Here is a 21,717-nt window from a genome sequence, read left to right as displayed (position 1 = left end):
AACTTCATATATGTGGTCAATTAATCATGACAAAGCCTATTTAAAAAAAATACATTAGAGAACCGGTAGGGGCGGGCAGTGACACCATTGTACCCGAAAAAGGCAACCCATTTTGGGTATGGCTGTCTCAAAAGTCCCGTCGCGTCACATTAAGACTGGTGAACTGCTGATTGGCTGAAGGGGAAAAATTATCATTGGCTGAAGGGGTTGTCAGTCAACGGTATTACTCCCGCCCAACTCCAGCACAGCCAATATTGCAGACAGGCGGATCAGGCCAGACTCACTCCTGAAATGAAATGGAATTGAGATTTCCGGAGGGAGGGTTTACCAGGCTAGGTCTCAATGGGTTAACCTTCTGCCTAGAAATCCTCTCTGCTTGGCGTGTGCAGTGTGCATGTGAATGGTGTGAGGTGTGTGTGTGCGGTAAGTATAATGTGGTGTACTGTCTACTGTGTGAATGCGTGCGGAATGACTTCCCCCGGTCAGAGCGGGTAAGGAATAAGGATTATGAAGATGGAGATGAAGATGGTTTTGGCTCGGATCAGAGGGAGCATATTGAAGGAAGGACGAAATAAGCGATCCTTTCACTCAGCGCTCAGTCTGTCAAACATCACTTTTCGCTCGTCCCGCGTCTCCGCACCGATGTCACCGAGTCAAACACCCACACATTACATTCACTCATAAAAATCATATTGATTATCATCCTCCTAACCCACCCGCACCCAGTCCATTGTTCTCCGTCCTTGTTCGGAAAACCTCAAAACTGACAACCGCTCGTCGCATTTACTAGTACAGTAGCGCGTAAGTGATTTAAGTCAGGTTAGACAGTGAGGACGAGATAGACTGGTACATGCGTCTTTCACTTGTAGTCTATAATCATGGGTTCATACCATTGCACGAGGGAGACCGGGAGCGCATTATTTTCAAATAACCGCATGGCTGTGGTCTCACCACTGTTCTAAATCTTGAATGCATAACAAACGCTGTACATGTATTAATGGTTATCTAAGCTAACATTGGCTACGAGCTGTTACTTAGAAACTACATGGATTTCAGCTCAACCTTTCTTGGGGGAACACAAAATGTATGTTTTTGAAATTGAGGTGAAACGTTCATTGTCATTGACTCAAAGTTTGTTGTTTCTAGGTCGTTCCTACAGGTATGGCATCTCCTACATGCTGGATTAGTAGGGTAATGTTTATTCCAAGGTTGAAGATGATACTGCCAACATTTTTATTTAAAAGAGTGTATAGCCCCAAAATAGACAAGCTCACAACGCGTCGCGATTGGCCATTTTCAAATAGCTGATGCAGGGTTAAAGTGGTTAAACTGATTTTGATGCAATGCTACATTAACACATTTTGCCGGGGACCCCCTGGAACCCCCTCAAGGACCCATGGGGGTCCCCGGACCCCACTTTGAGAACCACTGGTGTATAAAGTAAGAAGACCTAAAGCTTACCGTGCATTATGAGTCGTTACCCAAAGTGGGGTGATTTCTCTGAAATCCTCAGAGAAATGCAAAACCAGTGCCTTTTTCGTTCTCTTTTTTTTTGTTGTTAACCATTTTTGTAAACGACCGAAACGTAATTACACACCATCTGACTATTTATAACACTTGGTAAAATTGAGCACTGATTGAATGTGTGCAACCACAGAGAACCCAGCCTATGGTGAGCTGTACTGCAAATAAATATCCACGATATTTCCCTCCATTCAGGGAAACCATACAGGTGATTTATACTTAGTTGCGCGCCAGTGACGCACGCAATTTTCGTGCACTCAACAAAGTATAAATCAGTCTATGGTCTTTTCAGTTCTACGAGCCAATGGGCCAAACGTATCGGGGTGGAGGTTGTGGCTATTGCTCATAAATGTCATGGGATGGAACTTCAAAGGACTGGCACATGACCGACAGGGTTCGAATAAAACAGCAGGCGTTTGTGTGCACGTGAGCACGTGTGAGTCTGCGTGTGAAGCGATCCCGACGGGACTTGGACTGCCGAATATTTTTCTCGCTAAACGCAATATTCTAAACTCACACAGAAAATATATGCTGAGCCACGCATGCCTCTTTTCAGTAATGCCCAGCTTCACGTTCATGCAGTCTCACATACACACACACACACACACACACACACACACACACACACACACACACACACACACACACACACACACACACACACACACACACACACACACACACACACACACACACACACACACACACACACACACACACACACACACCTTCGAGCCGATCTCCTACTGCTGGGAGACTGCAGCAGCTACACTGTAGTGATGTGTCGTTCATGATCGATTCGTTCAAAAGAACTCGTTCATTTGCCGTGAACGCGAACAAGCTCGTTCACTTTCTGAAACTGTTACGTTCACGCGCGTAAAAAAAAAAAACGCTCCCGCGATGGTGTTTTCACACATTATAAAACATACATTAACCACTTTAGCCCTTTTTTTTATTCCTAGGCTATTTGAAAATAGCAGATCTACAAGCTGACAACGCGTCGCATCGCGACGCGTTGTCAGCTTGTAGATCGGCTATTTTCAAATATGTTAGTACTTTTACTTTTGGTACTTTAAGTATATTATGATGCCAATACTTTTGTGCTTTTACTCGAGTACATTTTGAACACTAGAAAACAGCGCTACTGAACGAGAACGTGAACGAATCATTTGAACGAATCATTGTCGCGAACGTGAACGAAATCGTTCGTTCACTGAAATGAAACTTTTTTTCCCACAACTACTCCTACTACTACACTGGGGCTGGAGTTGGGAGGTCAAGTGCTTTTTTTTGCTCAAGGGCACTTTCCGAAAAAGCTGTGTTTTTGGTGGTGAGAGCATTTTTTTTACTTTATTCACCACCATTTCTTCTTACCTCATTGCCCAGCAGAGCGGAGACACAGGCTTCAGAGGCGTCGCAGATGGCCGTGAGGTCATGACCGCCCTCCAGGGCTAGCACCACCCGGCCGCCCGCCAGACCCATCAGCTGCCTCGTCAGGTATCCAAAGCCTGGGAAGCACAGGAAATGACAGCAGAGACACACGAGAAGGACAAGGAGAGAGAGGGGGGGTGGGGGGGGGGGGTTGCAGGAGAAGGGGAGAGATGGTGGGCGGTGAGTGAGTGACGCTCTGGCTCAAAAGTTTGGACATGGAACAAAGAAACCCGGAGCGGGAGAAGGGGTTTTGTTGGGGGGGGGGGGGGGGCTGGTGGATGAAACAAGGGGATATTGCATCATTTTTCTTTATGGAAAGAAAGAGACTGCCTGAGAGAGAGAGAGAGACAGACAGACAGACAGACAGACAGACAGACAGACAGACAGGATTGGGTTTTTCTGGGGACCTAAAAAAAAAGGCATAATACAAGCCAGGTTTAATTTTAATAAATGCAGCTTTGGGTTTTGGCTCAGTCGCTGCCTTTGATGTTTTTTCCTTCCAGGAAGGAGGGGTTAATATATGCATTCAGCCATACCGCTCTCTCTCTCCCCTTCCTTCACTCCACCCATGTTCCCTCGTCCTCCAATCCCCTTCTAAGCCACCCCTCACACTCCCCTCCCCGGCGCTCGGGACCCCTGGCTCTCGTCTGGAGATCTCCAGGACGGTTTTTAGGGAAAGCTCTTTTGCTGTCACGCCAAGGTCTCGCTCGCCATGCACGAGTCAAGGAGTACAAGAGGTATAAAACGTTGACAAGGTGTGTGTTTCTAGACTCTCATTCAGTGATGGTCCATTCTCTAACTTTCACCACTTGAACCCTATATATCGATTAAAACCTTTATTTATTCCTTGAAAAGAGCATTGAGGTTCACCCTCATTTGCAATGCTGTCGAGATTACATACACACAAAAAAAATATCAACAATTGAGGCACACACAAATATAAAACACAGAAACAACAATAAAACCATACAGCCGATCTACAAGCTCACAACGCGTCGCGCTGCGACGCGTTGTGAGCTTGTAGATCTGCTATTTTCAGAGCGCAACACCCGAGCGCAACCAAACATAAAATGACTTGTCTCTTAGTTCTACTGGATCTCTTCTCCACGGGTAAGGTTGGCACTTACATTTGGCTGTGAGGGTGTACCCTCCCAGGGGCGACGCGTGACCTTCCACTGCATCAAAACCCGATGAGACCAGCACTACATCTGGGGCGAACTCGTTGGCAATGGGCATCACCACCGTCCTATACAAGGGGAATAAAAACACATAAAAATTAATCTTTATGCTAGAAACTGTAATGAAGAGAACAACACATCTTTAACCCATTAAGGCCCGAGGCCGATTCTACAAAATGTCTTCTAAATCAGTTTTTTTTTTTTTAAACTATGTTTCTATATCAGTGGTTCTCAAACCTTTTCATGTCAAGGACCCCCTAAAATGATATATATTTGGCTGCGGACCCCCCCATCTCAAAATATGTTGTTCCAGGGACCCCCCCAGAAGCAAAGATTTGAGTTACAAATGTTCACAAAAAAATATATACATTCAAAGATTTGCACAAATTTTCAAGATAAAAAAAAAAATAGCAGATCTACAAGCTCGTAGCGCGGCACTCGGTGCCGCGCTATGAGCTTGTATATCTGTTATTTTTGAATAGCCAAAGAAATCTAAAATGACACAGATGTGTTCCAAGTCTTAATGGGTTAAATTGACACAACCAGGTAGATTTTCACAAACAATGCATGGCTTGAGCTTAAACTGACCCAGTGCTATAATAGCTATGTTTCTGCGGACCCATTTCTTACTGTGTGCATGCGTGTGCAGGGCAATGCACAGCCTATTTATTTGTGCCTTGTGGTGGCCGCGTGTGGCGGTTCCCATCGTGTGGTCACATTTTTAATTCCACCGCCAATATTCTCCTAGTTCCCCCGTTCCCATCAGAATGGCTGTCGGGACCAACGAGCACGTCCAAAACGTTTATGGGCCCCGAAACAACATCAAATGTATTTTCTTGGGGATTTGAACCTGCGACTCAACCCACTCCCAAAGCACTAGTCGAAACCACAGAGCCCGATAAGCCAACTTTTTTTTGGGGAGCGACACAATTTTCAAGATATTAACATTGCAATCGATCCCACGGGAATATAAACAAGCAGGGTTATTGGATTTTGCCAGCATATAGTTCCATATTTCCAACATAACCACTACTGCGGGCAATGGAAGTGAAAAACCCACAGTTTGACAGACAGGGGCAAATCAAGAGCCACAAGAAATGTGAGCATTGAGAGCGTGAGGATTTAACCCATTAAGACCTGGAACGCATCTGTGCCAATTTTTTGATTTGAGCTAAAAAGCATTATTTTACACTTTGGGCTATTCAAAAATAGCAGATATACAAGCTCATAGCGCGGCACCGAGTGCCGCGCTACGAGCTTGTAGATCTGCTATTTTTTTTAAATCGTGAAAATGTGTGCAAATCTTTGATATATATATATATTCTTTTAAAGCAAACATTAACTCAAATCTTCGCTTCTGGGGGTCCCTGGTACAAAGTATTTTCAGATGGGGGTCCGCGGCCAAATACATATCATTTTGGGGGTCCTTGACATGAAAAAGTTTGAAAACCACTGACATAGAAACATACGTTTTTCAGAAAACCGTTTAGGATTTAGAAGACATTTTGCAGAATCGGAACCTCAGGCCTCAATGGGTTAAAAGGATCCCAATGGAAGAAAGGCACAGGCCTTTAAAAAAATATATATATTTCAGGGCGTCTGGGTGGCGCAGGGGTAAAGTTCCTGCCCGCCCACCGTGGAGACCGCGGGGTTCAAATCCTCCACGGTGCAATCCGGCTTGGCAGGGGCGTTCCAACCGAAACTAGAATTGCCCGCGTTTGTGGGTGGGGGGGAAAGACGTTCCGGGGAAGGTTGATCTCTGATTGGTGCGCTAACGACTCCTACAGGTTGGCCAGGTGCGCCTGTAGTGTTTAGCAGGGGGGAGTTTCACCCCCTCCCGATGAAAATCCTTCAATGTCAGCTGAAAAGAAGCGGCTGTTGTGACTAGCCTGGAAACCAGACGAATCTGCCTCAGCAGATTTTGGTCTGGCACCGCTCAGCAGTTTTGATTTCGTCGACTAAAACTATGACGAAAAATGTTCGTCGATAAAAACTAAATAAAAACTAAGCTATCTTGACTAAAACTAAGACTAAATATATTGACAATTTTGTAAAAAATAAAAACTAGACTAAAATGTTAGAGAGAGACTAGCGGATTTTATGGTTGGTTGCGCTAGGGTGTGCATGCTGAAAATAGCCGATCTACAAGCTTGTAGATCGGCTATTTTCAGCATGCAACCGAGTGTAAAATCAGCCATTACGACGCCATCAAGACCCGCCAAAACACACTTTAGTCGACTAATTCAACTATAGATTTAGTCGACCATAATCTTATGATATTTTGTCGACTGAAACTAGACAAAAACGTAAACATTTCAGATGACTAAAATATGACTAAAACTAAATGGAATTTTATTCAAAAGACTACGACTAAAACTAAATCAAAATTTGCTGTCAAAATCAACACTACCGCTCAGTTGTGATTGGCTTTCACTCCCTCCGAAGTAGTGAGGGACCAGTATGCAAACATGGGGCGGGTTTTGTCACCAGAGGCATTTTTTTAATTCGCCCCTTGGAAATGCAGGTTCCATCACACAGAGATTCCAGACTAATATCTACGCAGTGATATTAGTCTGTCTGGCCATGCCAGGCTAGCTGTTGACATCATCAACATGTATCAGAGGAGAGACGTGGTTGTCTACACTCCAAACAAGTAGAGGTCAGCAGTGACAGGGTCTACATGGAGGAATTGGTAACTGAAAGATCTAAATTGGGAGAAAATGTAAAAAAGTAAATAAAAAAAAGAAGAAAGGTCATACAATCTTTTTGGCAGTGGAGAACCCATTAAGACCTGAAGCCGATTCTAAATGTCTCCTAAATCCCAACAGTTTTCGGAAAAACGTATGTTTCTATATCATCAGTGGTGCTCAAACTTTTTCATGTCAAGGACCCCCAAAATGATATGTATTTGTTCCAGGGACCCCCAGAAGCAAAGATTTGAGTTAAAAATGTTAGCTTTAAAAATATATATATTCAAATATTTGCACATATTTTCACTTTTTTTCAAAAATAGCAGATCTACAAGCTCATAGCGCGGCACTCTATGCGCTTGTATATCTGCTATTTTTGAATAGCCAAAGTGTAAAATAATGCTTTTTAGCTCAAATCTAAAAATGACACAGATGCGTTCCAGGTCTTAAAGGGTTAATGTTAACTGCTTGGTATAGGAGTGAGAAATGGAAACATTACAAGGTGCATCCCGTCTCCTTTGAAGGGAAAGACCAATTGAAGGTCAAAACAAACAACTATCCATCTATATTCATGTAGTGACATATTTGAACGTTATTCTCTTGATGGTTATCATATAGCGTGCAGGCCTGAACAGATGGAAAGCTACATGTTCCAAGTAATATTTTAATTAATTTCCAATGAAAGAATTTCCATCAATCTATTCCAATTCAATGAATCATTCTTTCTTTTTTTTCCTCTGTACCTCTACGCACCCCTTGATGGTTTTAAAAGTATTTTACTGCAGTAAAGAGTACGGAGTGCATGTGTGTCTATAGGGGCAGGCTTAAGTGTACACACTTCAGGGGAGGAGTATGCACAACTTCTGGCGATACAGTAGGCGATAAATATGGTTCAGAAGTGTATGGGAGGACAGCGTGTGTGTGTGTGTGCAGTGGTGTAAAAAGTACTCAAATGTTTTACTTAAGTAAAAGTATCAATACTGCAATGTAGCAGTACTCTGTTACAAGTAAAAGTCTGGAATTCTAAATTTACTTGAGCAAAAGTACGAAAGTATTGGTATCAAAATGTACTTAAAGTACCAAAAGTAAAAGTATTAAAATGTTTGAAAATAGCAGATCTACAAGCTCACAACGCGTCGCGATGCGACGCGTTGTGAGGTATAAAATAGGGCTAAAGTGGTTAATGTATGTTTTATAATGTAATCATTTATATCTCTTGATAGTTAGGAACTAGTAAAAGTAAAAGTACCGAAAATTGGAAATACTCCAGAAAAGTAAAAATTCCTCAAAAGTGTACTTAAGTACAGTACTTGAGTAAATGTACTTAGTTACTTTACACCACTGTGTGTGTGTGTGTGTGTGTGTGTGTGTGTGTGTGTGTGTGTGTGTGTGTGTGTGTGTGTGTGTGTGTGTGTGTGTGTGTGTGTGTGTGTGTGTGTGTGTGTGTGTCTCTCTGTTAGTCTCTGTTAACCCATTAAGACCGGGAACGCATCTGTGTCATTTTAAGATTTCTTTGGCTATCCGCGCTATGAGCTTGTAGATCTGCTATTTTTGAAAAATCCTGGCACAAAAATATGTTTGGAGACAGGGGGTCCGCAGTCAAAAATAATCATTTTGGGGGTCCTTGACATGAAAAACTATGAGCGCTGTGAGCTTTTAGAACTGCTATTTTTTGAAAAATCGTGAAAATGTGTGAAAATCTTTAAATATATATATTTTTAAAGCGAACATTTGTAAAAAAATATGTTGTACCAGGGAAACCCAGAAGCAAAGATTTGAGTTACAAATGTTCGCTTTAAAAAATATATATATTCAAAGATTTTTCAAAAATAGCAGATCTACAAGCTCGTAGCGCGGCACTCGGTATGAGCTTGTATATCTGCTATTTTTGAATAGCCCAAAGAAATCTAAAAATGACACACAGATGCGTTCCCGGTCTTAAAGGGTTAATTATGGAAGATAATTCTAACATTGAATGGAGCGTGGTAAAGGAGACATCTGACACATGTGGTAGGGAGTTTTTTTGTGTGCAATGAATGTGTCATTCTTTCAGAGGAATCTAATCACTGGTCTGTAACGATTCACTCTAAGTTGTGGTTGCCGTTTCCATTAATAGTAATGACCTAAGCTCGTATGGTGACTATCTTTGACTCACCTGATGCGTCACACTAGGACAGGCTTGTGTGGTATAGTGTGGGATTTGATTTTCCAAAGCAACTCAATTCAGAATTTTGTCAAGTGTTCAACCACTTGAACCCTACAGCATTGGTTCTCAAAGTGGGGTCCGGGGACCCCCGGGGGTCCTTGAGGGAGTTCCAGGGGGTCCCCAGCTAAATGATAGATAGTTAGGAACCAAATGGACCCTTATGGTAAATGGTGCATTTATATAGCGCTTTTATCGAAAGCGCTTTACATTGATTGTGCCATTCACCCATTCATACACACATTCATACACCGATAGCGGAGGAAACCATGCAAGGCACCAACCTGCTCATCGGGAGCAATTAGGGGTTCAGCGTCTTGCTCAAGGACACTTCGACACTAACTCTGGGGGGATCGAACTGGGAACCTTTCGGTTTCCAGTTCACTCTACCCGGCCACTCTACCCCTGAGCCACTGCCGCCCTAATTAACCATGATTTTACTATATAAATTGGGGTAGCAGAGATAGAAATGCCATTAAATGGGGGTCCGTAGCCTAATAATGCATGTCAAATTGGGGGCCCTTAAAATTAAAATGGTTGCTGCTAGAGCTGTAAAAAATCTTCTCTTATGGGGGTCCCAGGCATATCTTTTCAAATGGGGGTCCGCGGGCTAATAAATGTTAATTTGGGGGTCCTTGACATGAAAAAGTTTGAGAACCACTGGCCTACAGTATACTATACTTTGTTGCCCGGTGTCCCCGAGGGGTCTATACTAGGCCCCTACTTGTAGATTGGAATTGTTGACGAATGTTCGCCTCAGAATAGGGACGCTAGGCTTCAGAGTATGGTTTTATTTGTACAAATAGTCAATTATACCTCCTAACAGTAGTAGTATTAGCAGTAGTGGTACAGCAGTATGTTTTCTTCATTTTTAGAACACAAACAGAGGGAGCGCATTACAACCTGGAAGCAGCGCGATGTGGCATAGAGATCTGGGTTAGCATGATGGGCTGTCTGCACTGTATAATAATAGCAGGACTTCCCGGCTCGCAGAACCAGTGGCTCTCTCTCTCTCTCTCTGCGAGCAGCTGTGCTGGGGACCCCTACAACACACACGTTTTTTTTCTTCCCCCCGGTCCAGGCCATTTGGGCAACACAGGCAGTGTTTTGGTAGAGGTCCGTCCTGTGAGTGACGGAGTACCGCAGGGTTCCTGCCGTGGGTCCCCTGTACTTTGCTGACCTCACGAACACGGTGTTGGTTGTGCGCTGGCTGTGGGCGGGCAGCGTGCCCCCAAAGCTCCCCCCCAAAGACCGCAGTTTTTTTTCCATCCCTCGCTCACCGCCAAATTATAACCCTCGGCCGGGGCACACCACCACCATACCCCCCCTCCGCCCCCCCCCACGACACACACACACACACACACACACACACACACACACACACACACACACACACACACACACACATACGTACACACAGCTGTCTGAGGGAGAGGCTGGAGGCAGCTTTAGGAGGTTTGGGTAGCCCTAGACAGCTAGAATACACAGGGAGAGTGTGCGTCACTGTGTGTGTGTGTGTGTGTGTGTGTGTGTGTGTGTGTGTGTGTGTGTGTGTGTGTGTGTGTGTGTGTGTGTGTGTGTGTGTGTGTGTGTGTGTGTCAGCATGCCTCTGGCACCAGCTCAGAAGGAAACGTCATGCGTACGAGAAGGGTAAAGGGGGAGAGAGAGAGAGAGAGAGAGAGAGAGTGTGACGGAGACAGAAAAAAAGGACAGACAGAGGGTGCCGGTGCTGGAAGGAGAAAGAGAAGGTGACCTTGGCCCCCGAAAGCGTGAGGACAATGTATTAGCAATGGTCCAGTGGTGGAAAAAGTACTCAAATGTTTTACTTAAGGGAAAAGTATCACTACTGCAATGCAGAAGTACTCCGTTACAAGTAAAAAGTACGGAATTCAAAATGTACTTGAGTAAAAGTACAAAAGTATTGGTATCAAAATGTACTTAAAGTACCAAAAGTAAAAGTACTAAAATGTTTGAAAATAGCCTAGGTATAAAATAGGGCTAAAGTGGTAAATGTATGTTTTATAATGTAATAATTTATATCTGCAAAGTAACTAGTAACTTAAGTTTTCAAATAATTGTAGTGGAGTAAGAGTACAATATTTGCCTCCGAGATGTAGTGGAGTAGAAGCAAAAGTATGGACAATTGTAAATACTCCAGTAAAGTAAAAGTACCTCAAAATTGTATTTAAGTACAGTACTTGAGTAAATGTACTTAGTTACTTTTCACCACTGGCAATGGACGAATGACATTGAAAGCAATGTCAGGATCACGCTCGATGTAAAATCCCGTGTCACGGCTCGGGTCTTTGTTTTGTGGGTGTCCCGAATTTCTAGTCTGAGGGATCAATCAATAAAGCCTTCTGTATCTTTCTCTGAAATCACTGAATGGGAGTACTTATCCTAAGCAATGAGCCGAATAAGCTTTTTTGGAGAAGTGACAAAATGCACGTTGAGTTTTGCCAAAAAAAAGGATTACATCATCAGACGCTAGGCTGTTGCAACCAGCTTGAAGGAAGAGAGCAAACAAAAACTTCTGCTCAATTCAATAAGATGATATACATACAGTATGCATTTCCAAATGCCAGGCCATGCCATTTATGACAGACTACTGTTATCAGCATGAATGCATACATACACCCATCAGGAAACTAAACGATTAAATGAAAATTAAACGACAGGATAACATTTTTCAGCTGCAAATGTAAGATTTTAATCGTGTTTCACAGGTCTCTCTCTCTTTCTCTCTGTCTGCCTCCCTCCTTCTCCTCCCACACGCAGCCTTGGCCCATTAACGTTTGGACCATAAAAGACCCCACACCAAAGGAAGTGGGCCACAGGCGCTCATGTGGGCCGCCCGCCGCCGCACGCTGCAGAGGGGGAACCTTGAACACCAAGGTTATTACAACAGGCAGGGTGATCACATGGTGCCTGCACTCACCCCCTCCCCATCTCCCCATCTTAACCCATTAAGACCTGGAACGCATCTGTGTCATTTTTTTATTTGAGCCTAAAAAGCATTATTTAACATTTTGGCTATTTTTGAAAAATCGTGAAAATGTGTGCAAATATTTGAATATTGTTTAAAGCGAACATTTTTAACTCTATTCTTTGCTTCTGGGGGTCCCTGGAACAATATATTTTGAGATGGGGGTCCGCGGCCAAATACATATCATTTTGGGGGTCCTTGAGATGAAAAAGTTTGAGCACCACTGATATAGAAACATAGGTTTTTTCAGAAAACTGTTAGGATTTAGAAGACATTTGTAGAATCGGCTTCAGGTCTTAATGGGTTAAATAGAAGAAGAAAATTATAATACTCCTTGCTCAGCATTACATTTAAAAGGCAGACAGAGATAGAGTAACTGTCTCTTTGAAAACTGCTGGCGTCATCACCCCCCCCCCCCCCCTCTCTCCGAATAACGACCCGACATGTAGCGGAATAAAAAGCCACAGCGATCAATTAGAGAGCTGATGCGAGGGGAAACCAGGGGTTTTAAGAGGGTCTAATTGAGCGTGAATCAGGGGATGTGTACGTGGAGGCCCTTCGCTTATAATTACGGGGAGGGGAGAGTTTACGACCCGTTGCCGTAGCTACAGGACATCCTGCACTGTCCGGGGTCCCGGGGTCCGCCATCCAAACCTCTGGCCCTCTCTCTCTCTCTGTTCATTTAACTCTGAGCCGGAACAAATGTAAACCAAAAGGGACCCGTGAGGGTCCATTTGGTTTACATTTGTACGCGCTCAGAGTTACAAATGGATACATCAACTTCTAAATTAGGCTTTTACTGAGTACCATATCATGAGTGATCCCTCCACAAAGCGGTAAAACAGTGTTGTTTGGTAGTGTTTGGCCTACATAGCAACAGGTGCGCCTGCATCAAGTGAGTGTACGTTGAAGATCAAGCACTGGCTGTGAGCCTGTGTGTGAGTGTTTGTTTGTGTGTGTGTGTGTGTGTTTGTTAATGCGCGCATGTATTTGTACGTTTGGTAAGTAGTTGTGTGTAGTGTAGTGTGTGTGTGTGTGTGTGTGTGTGTGTGTGTGTGTGTGTGTGTGTGTGTGTGTGTGTGTGTGTGTGTGTGTGTGTGTGTGTGTGTGTGTGTGTGTGCGTGTCATTTTTATCAATTAGAACTTTGTGAACAAACGGAACAACATGATGCATAATGGCCATGATCTCATTTTAGTAAGTGGATTTTTTGCCATGATTTTATGTTCTGTTTACTATGTGTGTGTGAGTCTGTGCATATTTACAAGGGCAACAGGAATGTGATCATGAACAGGGAGAGGGGGGAAAAGCAACAGCCAGAAAACAGGAAGAAAGCAGGAAAACAGTAATCTCCCATAAAATATAAATAGAGAATTGAATATCTAGATTAAAAAGTGAGTCCCTCCCTCTCTCTCTCTTGTGTGTGTGTGTGTGTGTGTGTGTGTGTGTGTGTGTGTGTGTGTGTGTGTGTGTGTGTGTGTGTGTGTGTGTGTGTGTGTGTGTGTGTGTGTGTGTGTGTGTGTGTGTGTGTGCGCGCGTGCGTGTGGGGCAGACAGTGAGAAAGTGTGTGTCATGTACGTAATGCTTTGGGAAGGACCTGCTAAGCCTCGGAGAGTGCATACCTCTTTTCTCATCAGACAACCTGGGGCCAACACCAATCCTCCTCAACATGAAGGTAAGCTCTGAATCTCACACGCATGCACGCAACCGAGTCCATGCACACATGCATACACACACTCGAAAGTACACGCACGCACGCACACACACACACACACAAAGATCGTGTTTTCCAAGAACACAGATTTTTGGACACAGCTCTTTTCTAATGAGATTACCGCTTTCCTGGCTTTCTATGATCCTGAACGCATCGTTGGCACATACACTCGTATATGTACGTACATACCGCACAGATAGAGACGAGCATACATACCACACAGATAGAGGAGTATATGCACGCACATGCACACACCCACCCACTCACTCTCTCTCTTTCTCTCTCTCTCACACACACACACACACACACACACAGTGGTGGAAAAAGTACTCAAATTCTTTACTTAAGTAAATGGACCAATACTGCAATATAGAAATACTCGGTTACAAGTAAAAGTCCAGAATTCAAAATTTGCTTCAGTAAAAGTACAAAAGTATTGGCATCAAAATGTACTTAAAGTACCAAAAATAAAAGTACTAAAATATTTGAAAATAGCTGATCTACAAGCTCACAACGCGTCGCGATGCGACGCGTTGTGAGCTTGTAGATCGGCTATTTTCAAATAGCCTTGGTATAAAATAGGGCTAAAGTGGTTAATGTATGTTTCATAATATCATAATTTATATCTGAAAAGTAACTAGTAACTAAAGTTTTCAAATAATTGTAGTGGAGTAAAAGTACAATATTTGCCTCCGAGATGTAGTGGAGTAGAAGTAAAAGTATTGGAAATTGGAAATACTCAAGTAAAGCACAAATGCCTCAACATTTTACTTAAGTGCAGTACTTAAGTAAATGTACTTAGTTACTTTCCACCACTACACACACAGACACACAGCGTCATTCTCACTGCTAAGATGGCAACAGCCAGAAACAATCTCGGTGCTTGCGTCCAGTAAAGCCAGAAAGCCTGCATGAAAAACCCATTGAAAATGAGCTCCGCTGGCAGTGGGCCGCAAACAGACCCATCTCAGACCTTCCCACAGACACAGATTTATTTTTTAACTCTGTTCCCACTAATTACACCTCCTATCGTCTTGGCAGCGCTCTACAGCTTATGCCATTTCTCACAGATAAGTGGACGGGACACAGATATTTCATCCACCGGGATTTCTTTTTTATGTACATCCTTCTGCGAGCACACTCACGCACGCACACACACACACACACACACACACACACAGAGAGAGAGGTTGATGAAGCAGGTGTTGGCGTAGTCATGCTGATAAGAGTTAAGGAGAGCTCCTCTCCAAATGTTATCCGTCCCCCACAAGGTTCTCTAGTCACTTAAACCATTAAGACCTGAAGCCGATTCTACAAAATGCAATGTCTTCTAAATCCCAACAGTATTCTGAAAAAAACGTATGTTTCTATATCAGTGGTGCTCAAACATTTTCATATCAAGGACCCCTAAAATTATATATATTTGGCCACGGACCCCCATCTCAAAATGTGTTGTTCCAGGGACCCCCAGAAGCAAAGATTTGAGTTAAAAATATTCGCTTTAATTCTTTAAAAGAATATATACATTCAAAGATTTGCACACATTTTCACGATTTTTCAAAAATAGCAGATCTACAAGCTCGTAGCGCATAATAGCCAAAGTGTAAAATAATGCTTTTTTTTAGCTCAAATCAAAAAATTACACAGATGCGTTCCAGGTCTTAAAGGGGAAATCCACCCATTTTCAATATTTAACTATGTCATTAATATAGCATAAAGGAGTTGTGTGGAAATAAGAAAAAAATAAAAAAATAAATAACATTGCAAAAAAATTTAACATTGCAAAAAAATTAACATTGCAAATTACACTGTGATGACTCATCATGGTGTAATTTGCAATGTTAATTTTTTTGCAATGTTAAATTTTTTTGCAATGTTATTTTTTTTTTTAAATTTTTCTTATTTCCACACAACTCCTTTATGCTATATTAATGACATAGTTAAATATTGAAAATGGGTGGATTTCCCCTTTAATGGGTTAATGCTTTCATCTCCTTCCTTTGGTTTAGTGGCGACTAAATCGCGCTCAATATAGTGGGGGTGGGGGACTATGTGGGATGAAATCAAGTATGAGTGGTAGACCATAAGCTGAAGAATGTGACTGAATATTCAGAACTGTTAGATGTACATTAGTTTCTTTAGGTTTTTACGTCATGATATCCTTGTTGAAATGCCTTGTGACAACAAGCCAGTTTTCTCAAATAAATCTCAATATAGATGATTTGTCTTTTTTGGGGGCTTTTCACCTCTGTTTTGACGGGACAGTGGAGAGAGACCGGAAACGGGGGAAGAGAGTCGAGGAGTGACATGCAGCAAATCCGTTGCCAGGTTCGCAGTGGTGGAAAGTAGCTAAGTACATTTACTTAAGTACTGTGCTTAAGTAAAATGTTTGGGTATTTGTACTATATATATTCAATATTTCCAATTTCCAATACTTTTACTTCTACTCCACTACATCTTGGATCCAAATATCGTACTTTTACTCCACTACAATTATTTGACAACATTAGTTACTAGTTACTTTGTAGATTTTGTTACAAAACATACATTAACCACTTCAGCTCTGTATACATTTCTGCCATTTGAAAATAGCCAATCTACAAACTCACAATGCGTCGCGATGCGACGCATTGTGAGCTTGTAGATCTGCTATTTTCAAAAGATGTTTATACATTTGAAAACTTGATCTTCATAATGAGTACTTTTACTTTTGGTACTTTAAGTACATTTTGATGCCAACACTTTTGTACTTTTACTCAAGTACATTTTGAATTAGGGACTTTTACTTGTAACGGAGTATTTCTATATTGCAGTATTGCTACTTTTACTTAAGTAAAATATGCGAGTACTTTTTCCACCACTGCAGGTTCGGGAATCAAACCCCAGGATACGCTGTCAGGCATCAAAGCCTGACAGCGGTACATGACTTAACCACTAGGCCATCGGTGTCCCACATAAATCTCAATGAAATATCGCGAATATATATAATATCTTTGTAAGTGACACTGTAATTGGGAGCATAGAACAACACGTATTGTCATTTATATTCAGTTTCTTCACACATCCGTTAGGCCAGTGGTTCTCAAACTTTTTCATGTCAAGGACCCCCAAATTGACACTTATTAGCCCGCGGACCCCCATTTGAAAAGATATGCCATGGCCCCCCCCATAAGAGAAGATTTGTACGGCTCTAGCAGTGATTTTCAACAATTTTTTATTTCAAGGACCCCCAGTTTGACATGCATTAGGCTATACGGACCCCCATTTAATGGCAATACTATCTCTGGGACCCCAATTTATATTGTAAAATCTATGTTAATTTAATTCTGAGAGTGGGTTCCATTTGTACGCTCTCAGAATTACAGACCCATAAGGGTCCATTTGGTGCCTAACTATCTATCATTTGGCTGGGGACCCCCTGGAACTCCCCTCAAGGACCCCTGGGGGTCCCCGGACCCCACTTTGAGAACCACTGCGTTAAGGCACACATGCACAGTAAAATCCTCAGTCTTCATTTATCCATTTGTAACTCTTGAGCGTGTACAAACGTAACCAACGCTCAGAGTTAAATCAACACGAAGGGTTTTACCGTGCACATTCATGGGAGGGGGTCAGTGACACCGCCGAAACTCCCGACAGACATGTGCACGTTGGCCGCTGTGAGCGCCGGCCGCCGCACCTGTGATAGTGTGTGTGTGTGTGCTCACAGGAACAGGCTCTCTAATCATCAGGCCTGCCATCTATACCGCGCCGCTGTGTCCTCTCTGCTGGAGTTTACCAAACGCTAATTACCGTTACAGGCTAATTCCTAGATTTCCCCTGGTTTGGGACTGGGACTAATTAGTGAGAGCTCTGGAAGTTAGGTCTGACCACCGGCGGGGAGATTCATGCACACTGTCAACCTCATCCCAGCCCTCTGAAGAGAGAGGGGTGTGCCAAGGCCTGTTTGGAAGAAAATATAGACCCCGTGTGTTTGGAAGGTGTGCTGCTCGCCAAAAACCAGACAACAAGAGGTTAACTGTGGCAGAGCTCTAAAGGCTTTCCCCTGCATTCACAAAAAAAGTAGGAGCAGGGGAGAGAGAGAGAGTGAGAGAGTAAAACAGACACACACACACACACACACACACACACACACACACACACACACACACACACACACACACACACACACACACACACACACACACACACACACACACACACACACACACACACACACACACACACACACACACACACACACACACACACACACACACACACACACACACACACACACACACTTCAAAGCCCTGTCATCTGGCGCTGCGGAGAGCTGGTTTGAATTAAGTTTAATTCTCCTCCTCTCTCTTCTTTCCAAGTTCATGGCGAAAGAGGGAGTGAAAGGAAAGGGGGGAGGAGAGCGAGAGAGAGAGAGAGAGAGAGAGAGAGAGCGAGAGCGAGAGCGAGAGAGAGAGAGAGAGAGAGAGCGAGAGACTTGTGCTTCTGGTTTTCATTAGGGCCAATTTTCTTATCTTTTTTCTCCCTGCTTTCTTGAGGCTCAGGCTTGATCCCTTGCAAATGCAACGTGGCACAGGCCAGTGCAGGAATGGGAAGGTGCTGGCCGCAAGGCACGCATCCCCTCCCAAAGAGAGAGGGGGAGAGAGAGAGAGAGAGGGGGGGGGGGACCACAACAGACGGATAAACAGTGTGGTTGGAGGATGAGGAGAAAAAAAAAGGTTGTGTATCAGTGTATCGCCTGATTTATGCATGGCTGTGTGCTGTGTCGTGCAGCGACTAGCTTGTAGATCGGCTATTTTCCCGATGCACGAAACCAGGGCATACATATAAATCAGGCGTATGAGTGCACGTTGTGTGTGTGTGTGTGTATGTCTGGATGTGTGTACGCGCGTGTGCGTGTCGGTGTGTGCGTGATGTGGAGCACACGTGTGTGTGTTGCAGAATTATCCATGCATTCACGTGCGTGTGTGTGTGTGTGTGTGTGTGTGTGTGTGTGTGTGTGTGCAGTGGTGTAAAGTAACTTAGTACATTTACTCAAGTGCTGTACTTAAGTACAATTTTGAGGTACTTTCACTTTACTGGAGTATTTCCAATTGTCTGTACTTTTACTTCTACTCCACTACATCTCAGAGGCAAATATTGTACTTTTACTCCACTACAATTATTTGAAAACTTTAGTTACTAGTTACTTTGCAGATATAAATTATTACATTATAAAACATACATTAATCACTTTAGACCTATTTTATACCTAGGCTATTTGAAAAAAGCTGATCTACAAGCTCACAACGCGTCGCGATGCGACACATTGTGAGCTTGTAGATCTGCTATTTTCAAACATTTTAGTACTTTTGCTTTTAGTACTTTAAGTACATTTTACATTTTTACTTTTACTGTGTGTGCGTGTGTGTGTGTGTGTGTGTGTGTGTGTGTGTGTGTGTGTGTGTGTGTGTGTGTGTGTGTGTGTGTGTGTGTGTGTGTGTGTGTGTGTGTGTGTGTGTGTGTGTGTGCGCGTGCGCGTGCGCGCACATGTGTGTGTGTGTGTCTGTGTCTGCATGGCAGATCTATGAGCTGTGAGACAAGGCCAGGGTTGTCCCGTGGGGCCCATTACTCATCAGAACCTGGGGGGATGGATGACGCCACGGTCTGAGGTGACACTGAGGAACTCCTGGGCTCTTTTCATCTCCTTCGCTCCGTCCCCGTTTCCCTCGCTCCCATAATGCAGAGGTTGATAACATGACTTACGGTGTACATGTCTAAAACAACATGCAAGCCACATGTGTCATGTAAACTCAGACAGACGTGCACGCAGGTGCACTCGTATTATATGTAGGTGAGGATGCAAACATCTGTGTGTTCACCGGCATATATGTTTTTTTTTACCAATTAAAAAGCAAAGTGTTTCAAGAATTTTAGGGCTTAGATCAAGGAGCTCTGCGCTTCAGACAATATGTCTCGTGCCAACATGGATCACTTGGAGTCAACATTTTGTCAAGTGACTGAGGCAGAAGTAGTGACTAGTCAGCAGCAAAATGATTTTTCTAAGTTGTCATTTTGCAATCAAAAACCTGTTAACAGTAGATCCCTGCAGCAAAAGAAATCCTTAAATCTGCCCAATAGTAATCACCGTTATACTTTGACGAAAGATTAAGAGCAGTTTCTTCATTAATACATTTCTTTCTGAAGATTATGTTGACAATTAGTGCCCAGTTAAATTAACTGAATGAGATATTTGACAGTGGATGTTCTCTGGAGCCAATACCTGCTCGGGGACAGTGAAAATACTGTATATTGGGGATGGTTTTGGTTTATTGGAAGCTACTGCAGAAGCAAGGCTTCAATCATCATTATTGTAGCTTCAGTGTGGAGGGCTACAGTAAGTGAAAGGCAAGCTACAGTAGGTTATTAGCTACTACCACATTAAAGGCCCTCGCCTTTAAAGTGCAATCTCCTGCAGACGATACACACAAGGTCTTGGTACAATGCAGGAAGAGGTCTTCTAAGTTAAAAAAGCAGGCGGTATTTCAATTACAATAGGAGTTCTGGAAGCATTCGCAAAAGTCTGAGCTTTTAGAATGTTGTACTAAGGCAATACTATGAGATGACACGCTACAGTAAATGCATTTCCCAACTAGGAGTCACTGCCAGCATATGCCTCATAGATTTTATCTGCTCGTAATTTATCTAAACGCAGAATGATACCTACAGTACTTTAAAAAAAGAGAAAAGAAAACACAAACAACTTTACAGCCTCATTTGGATGGGTTTTTCACGATAACTCCTGCTTCAGAACGCTGGCCGCCTCTCAGCTTGGGAGGGTCAGTGATAGTCATAGTTTTCCCAACGTACTCGTTGAGCTGTCAGGATTTCCCCAATAAAACCATGTTGATTTACATTAACATTCAAGGTATTTAGCTCAAAGCTCTAATCCACAAAGGCTTATAATAATGAGTAGGCAGGCATGGGGGTCAGCGTCTTGCTTGAGGACAATTCCATAGGGCACGGGGGCTGTTGTGGGCAATTTAAAACCTGAGAACCTCTCTCTAACCAATACAGTAGGGTTGCCGTGATGCAACCATGATCAACCGTGCACTTTTTAAGCACAGTGTAAGACTGACAAATGAATAAGATGATGCTACACCATTTCATTTTCATGGCATGGCTGTGCATCTGTACTGTACGTACATCTGTCCCCTTAACCCATTGAGACCTGAAGCCGATTCTACATGTCTCCTAAATCTCAACAGTTTTCTGAAAAACGTATGTTTCTATATCAGTGGTGCTGAATCTTGTTCATGTCAAGGACCCCCAAAATGATATGTATTTGGCCGCGGACCCCGATAAAAATATTTTGTTCCAGGGACCCCCAGAAGCAAAGATATGAGTTAAAAATGTTATATATATATATATATATATATTCAAAGATTTGGACACATTTTCAAGATTTTTCAAAAATAGCAGATATACAAGCTCGTAGCGCGGCACTCGGTGCCGCGCTATGAGCTTGTATATCTGCTATTTTTGAATAGCCAAAGTGTAAAATAATGCTTTTTAGCTCAAATCTAAAAATGACACAGTTCCAGGTCTTAATGGGTTAACTAATACAGTGCCATTGACGTCACGTTTTTATAAGCCCAGAGTGCCAATGACGTCACGAAAAAAATAATAAAAAAAAGTAAAAAGTTAATAAAAAACATTTAAAAAAAAGAAAAGAAAAAAATCAGAACCCAAGATATGATGATTTGAAGATTTGCTGCTCCATTCACTTCTTGTTTAACTTCTTACTGAAAAAGGCTGTATCTCGGCTCCTAAGCACTTTTTTTTTACAATGTATTTTTGGCCTTGGCACAGGGGTGATAAAGCCAGAAATAAGTTTTGCACTGAATGAGTTAAAAGGTAGACCAATCACAGCACATGCTGCTATATGCATGATGTCATGAAACAGAACCTCCTCTGGCCATGAACGCCTTAACAGTGTCTTTTGAAGTAAAAA

General features: G+C 42.8%; 1 protein-coding gene across 6 annotated transcripts in view; it reads right to left on the bottom strand.

Moving 5' to 3' along the window:
- The window catches only part of LOC308073682 (histone deacetylase 4-like), a 247,764-nt gene that overhangs the window by 19,697 nt on the left and 206,350 nt on the right, over positions 1 to 21,717 (bottom strand). For all 6 annotated transcript variants that reach the window (XM_080412737.1, XM_080412733.1, XM_080412734.1 and 3 more), the window contains 2 exons: positions 4,083 to 4,201; positions 2,899 to 3,032 (listed from right to left, as the gene is read on the bottom strand). In XM_080412737.1, coding sequence (XP_080268863.1) covers positions 2,899 to 3,032; positions 4,083 to 4,201 — 253 coding nt within the window. The remainder of the gene's footprint in view (positions 1 to 2,898; positions 3,033 to 4,082; positions 4,202 to 21,717) is intronic.

The sequence above is a fragment of the Gymnoscopelus braueri genome (assembly GCF_963280865.1).
Source record: "Gymnoscopelus braueri genome assembly, chromosome: 18".
In the NCBI taxonomy this organism is placed as follows: domain Eukaryota; kingdom Metazoa; phylum Chordata; class Actinopteri; order Myctophiformes; family Myctophidae; genus Gymnoscopelus; species Gymnoscopelus braueri.
This window is presented reverse-complemented; position numbering and strand designations above follow the sequence as displayed.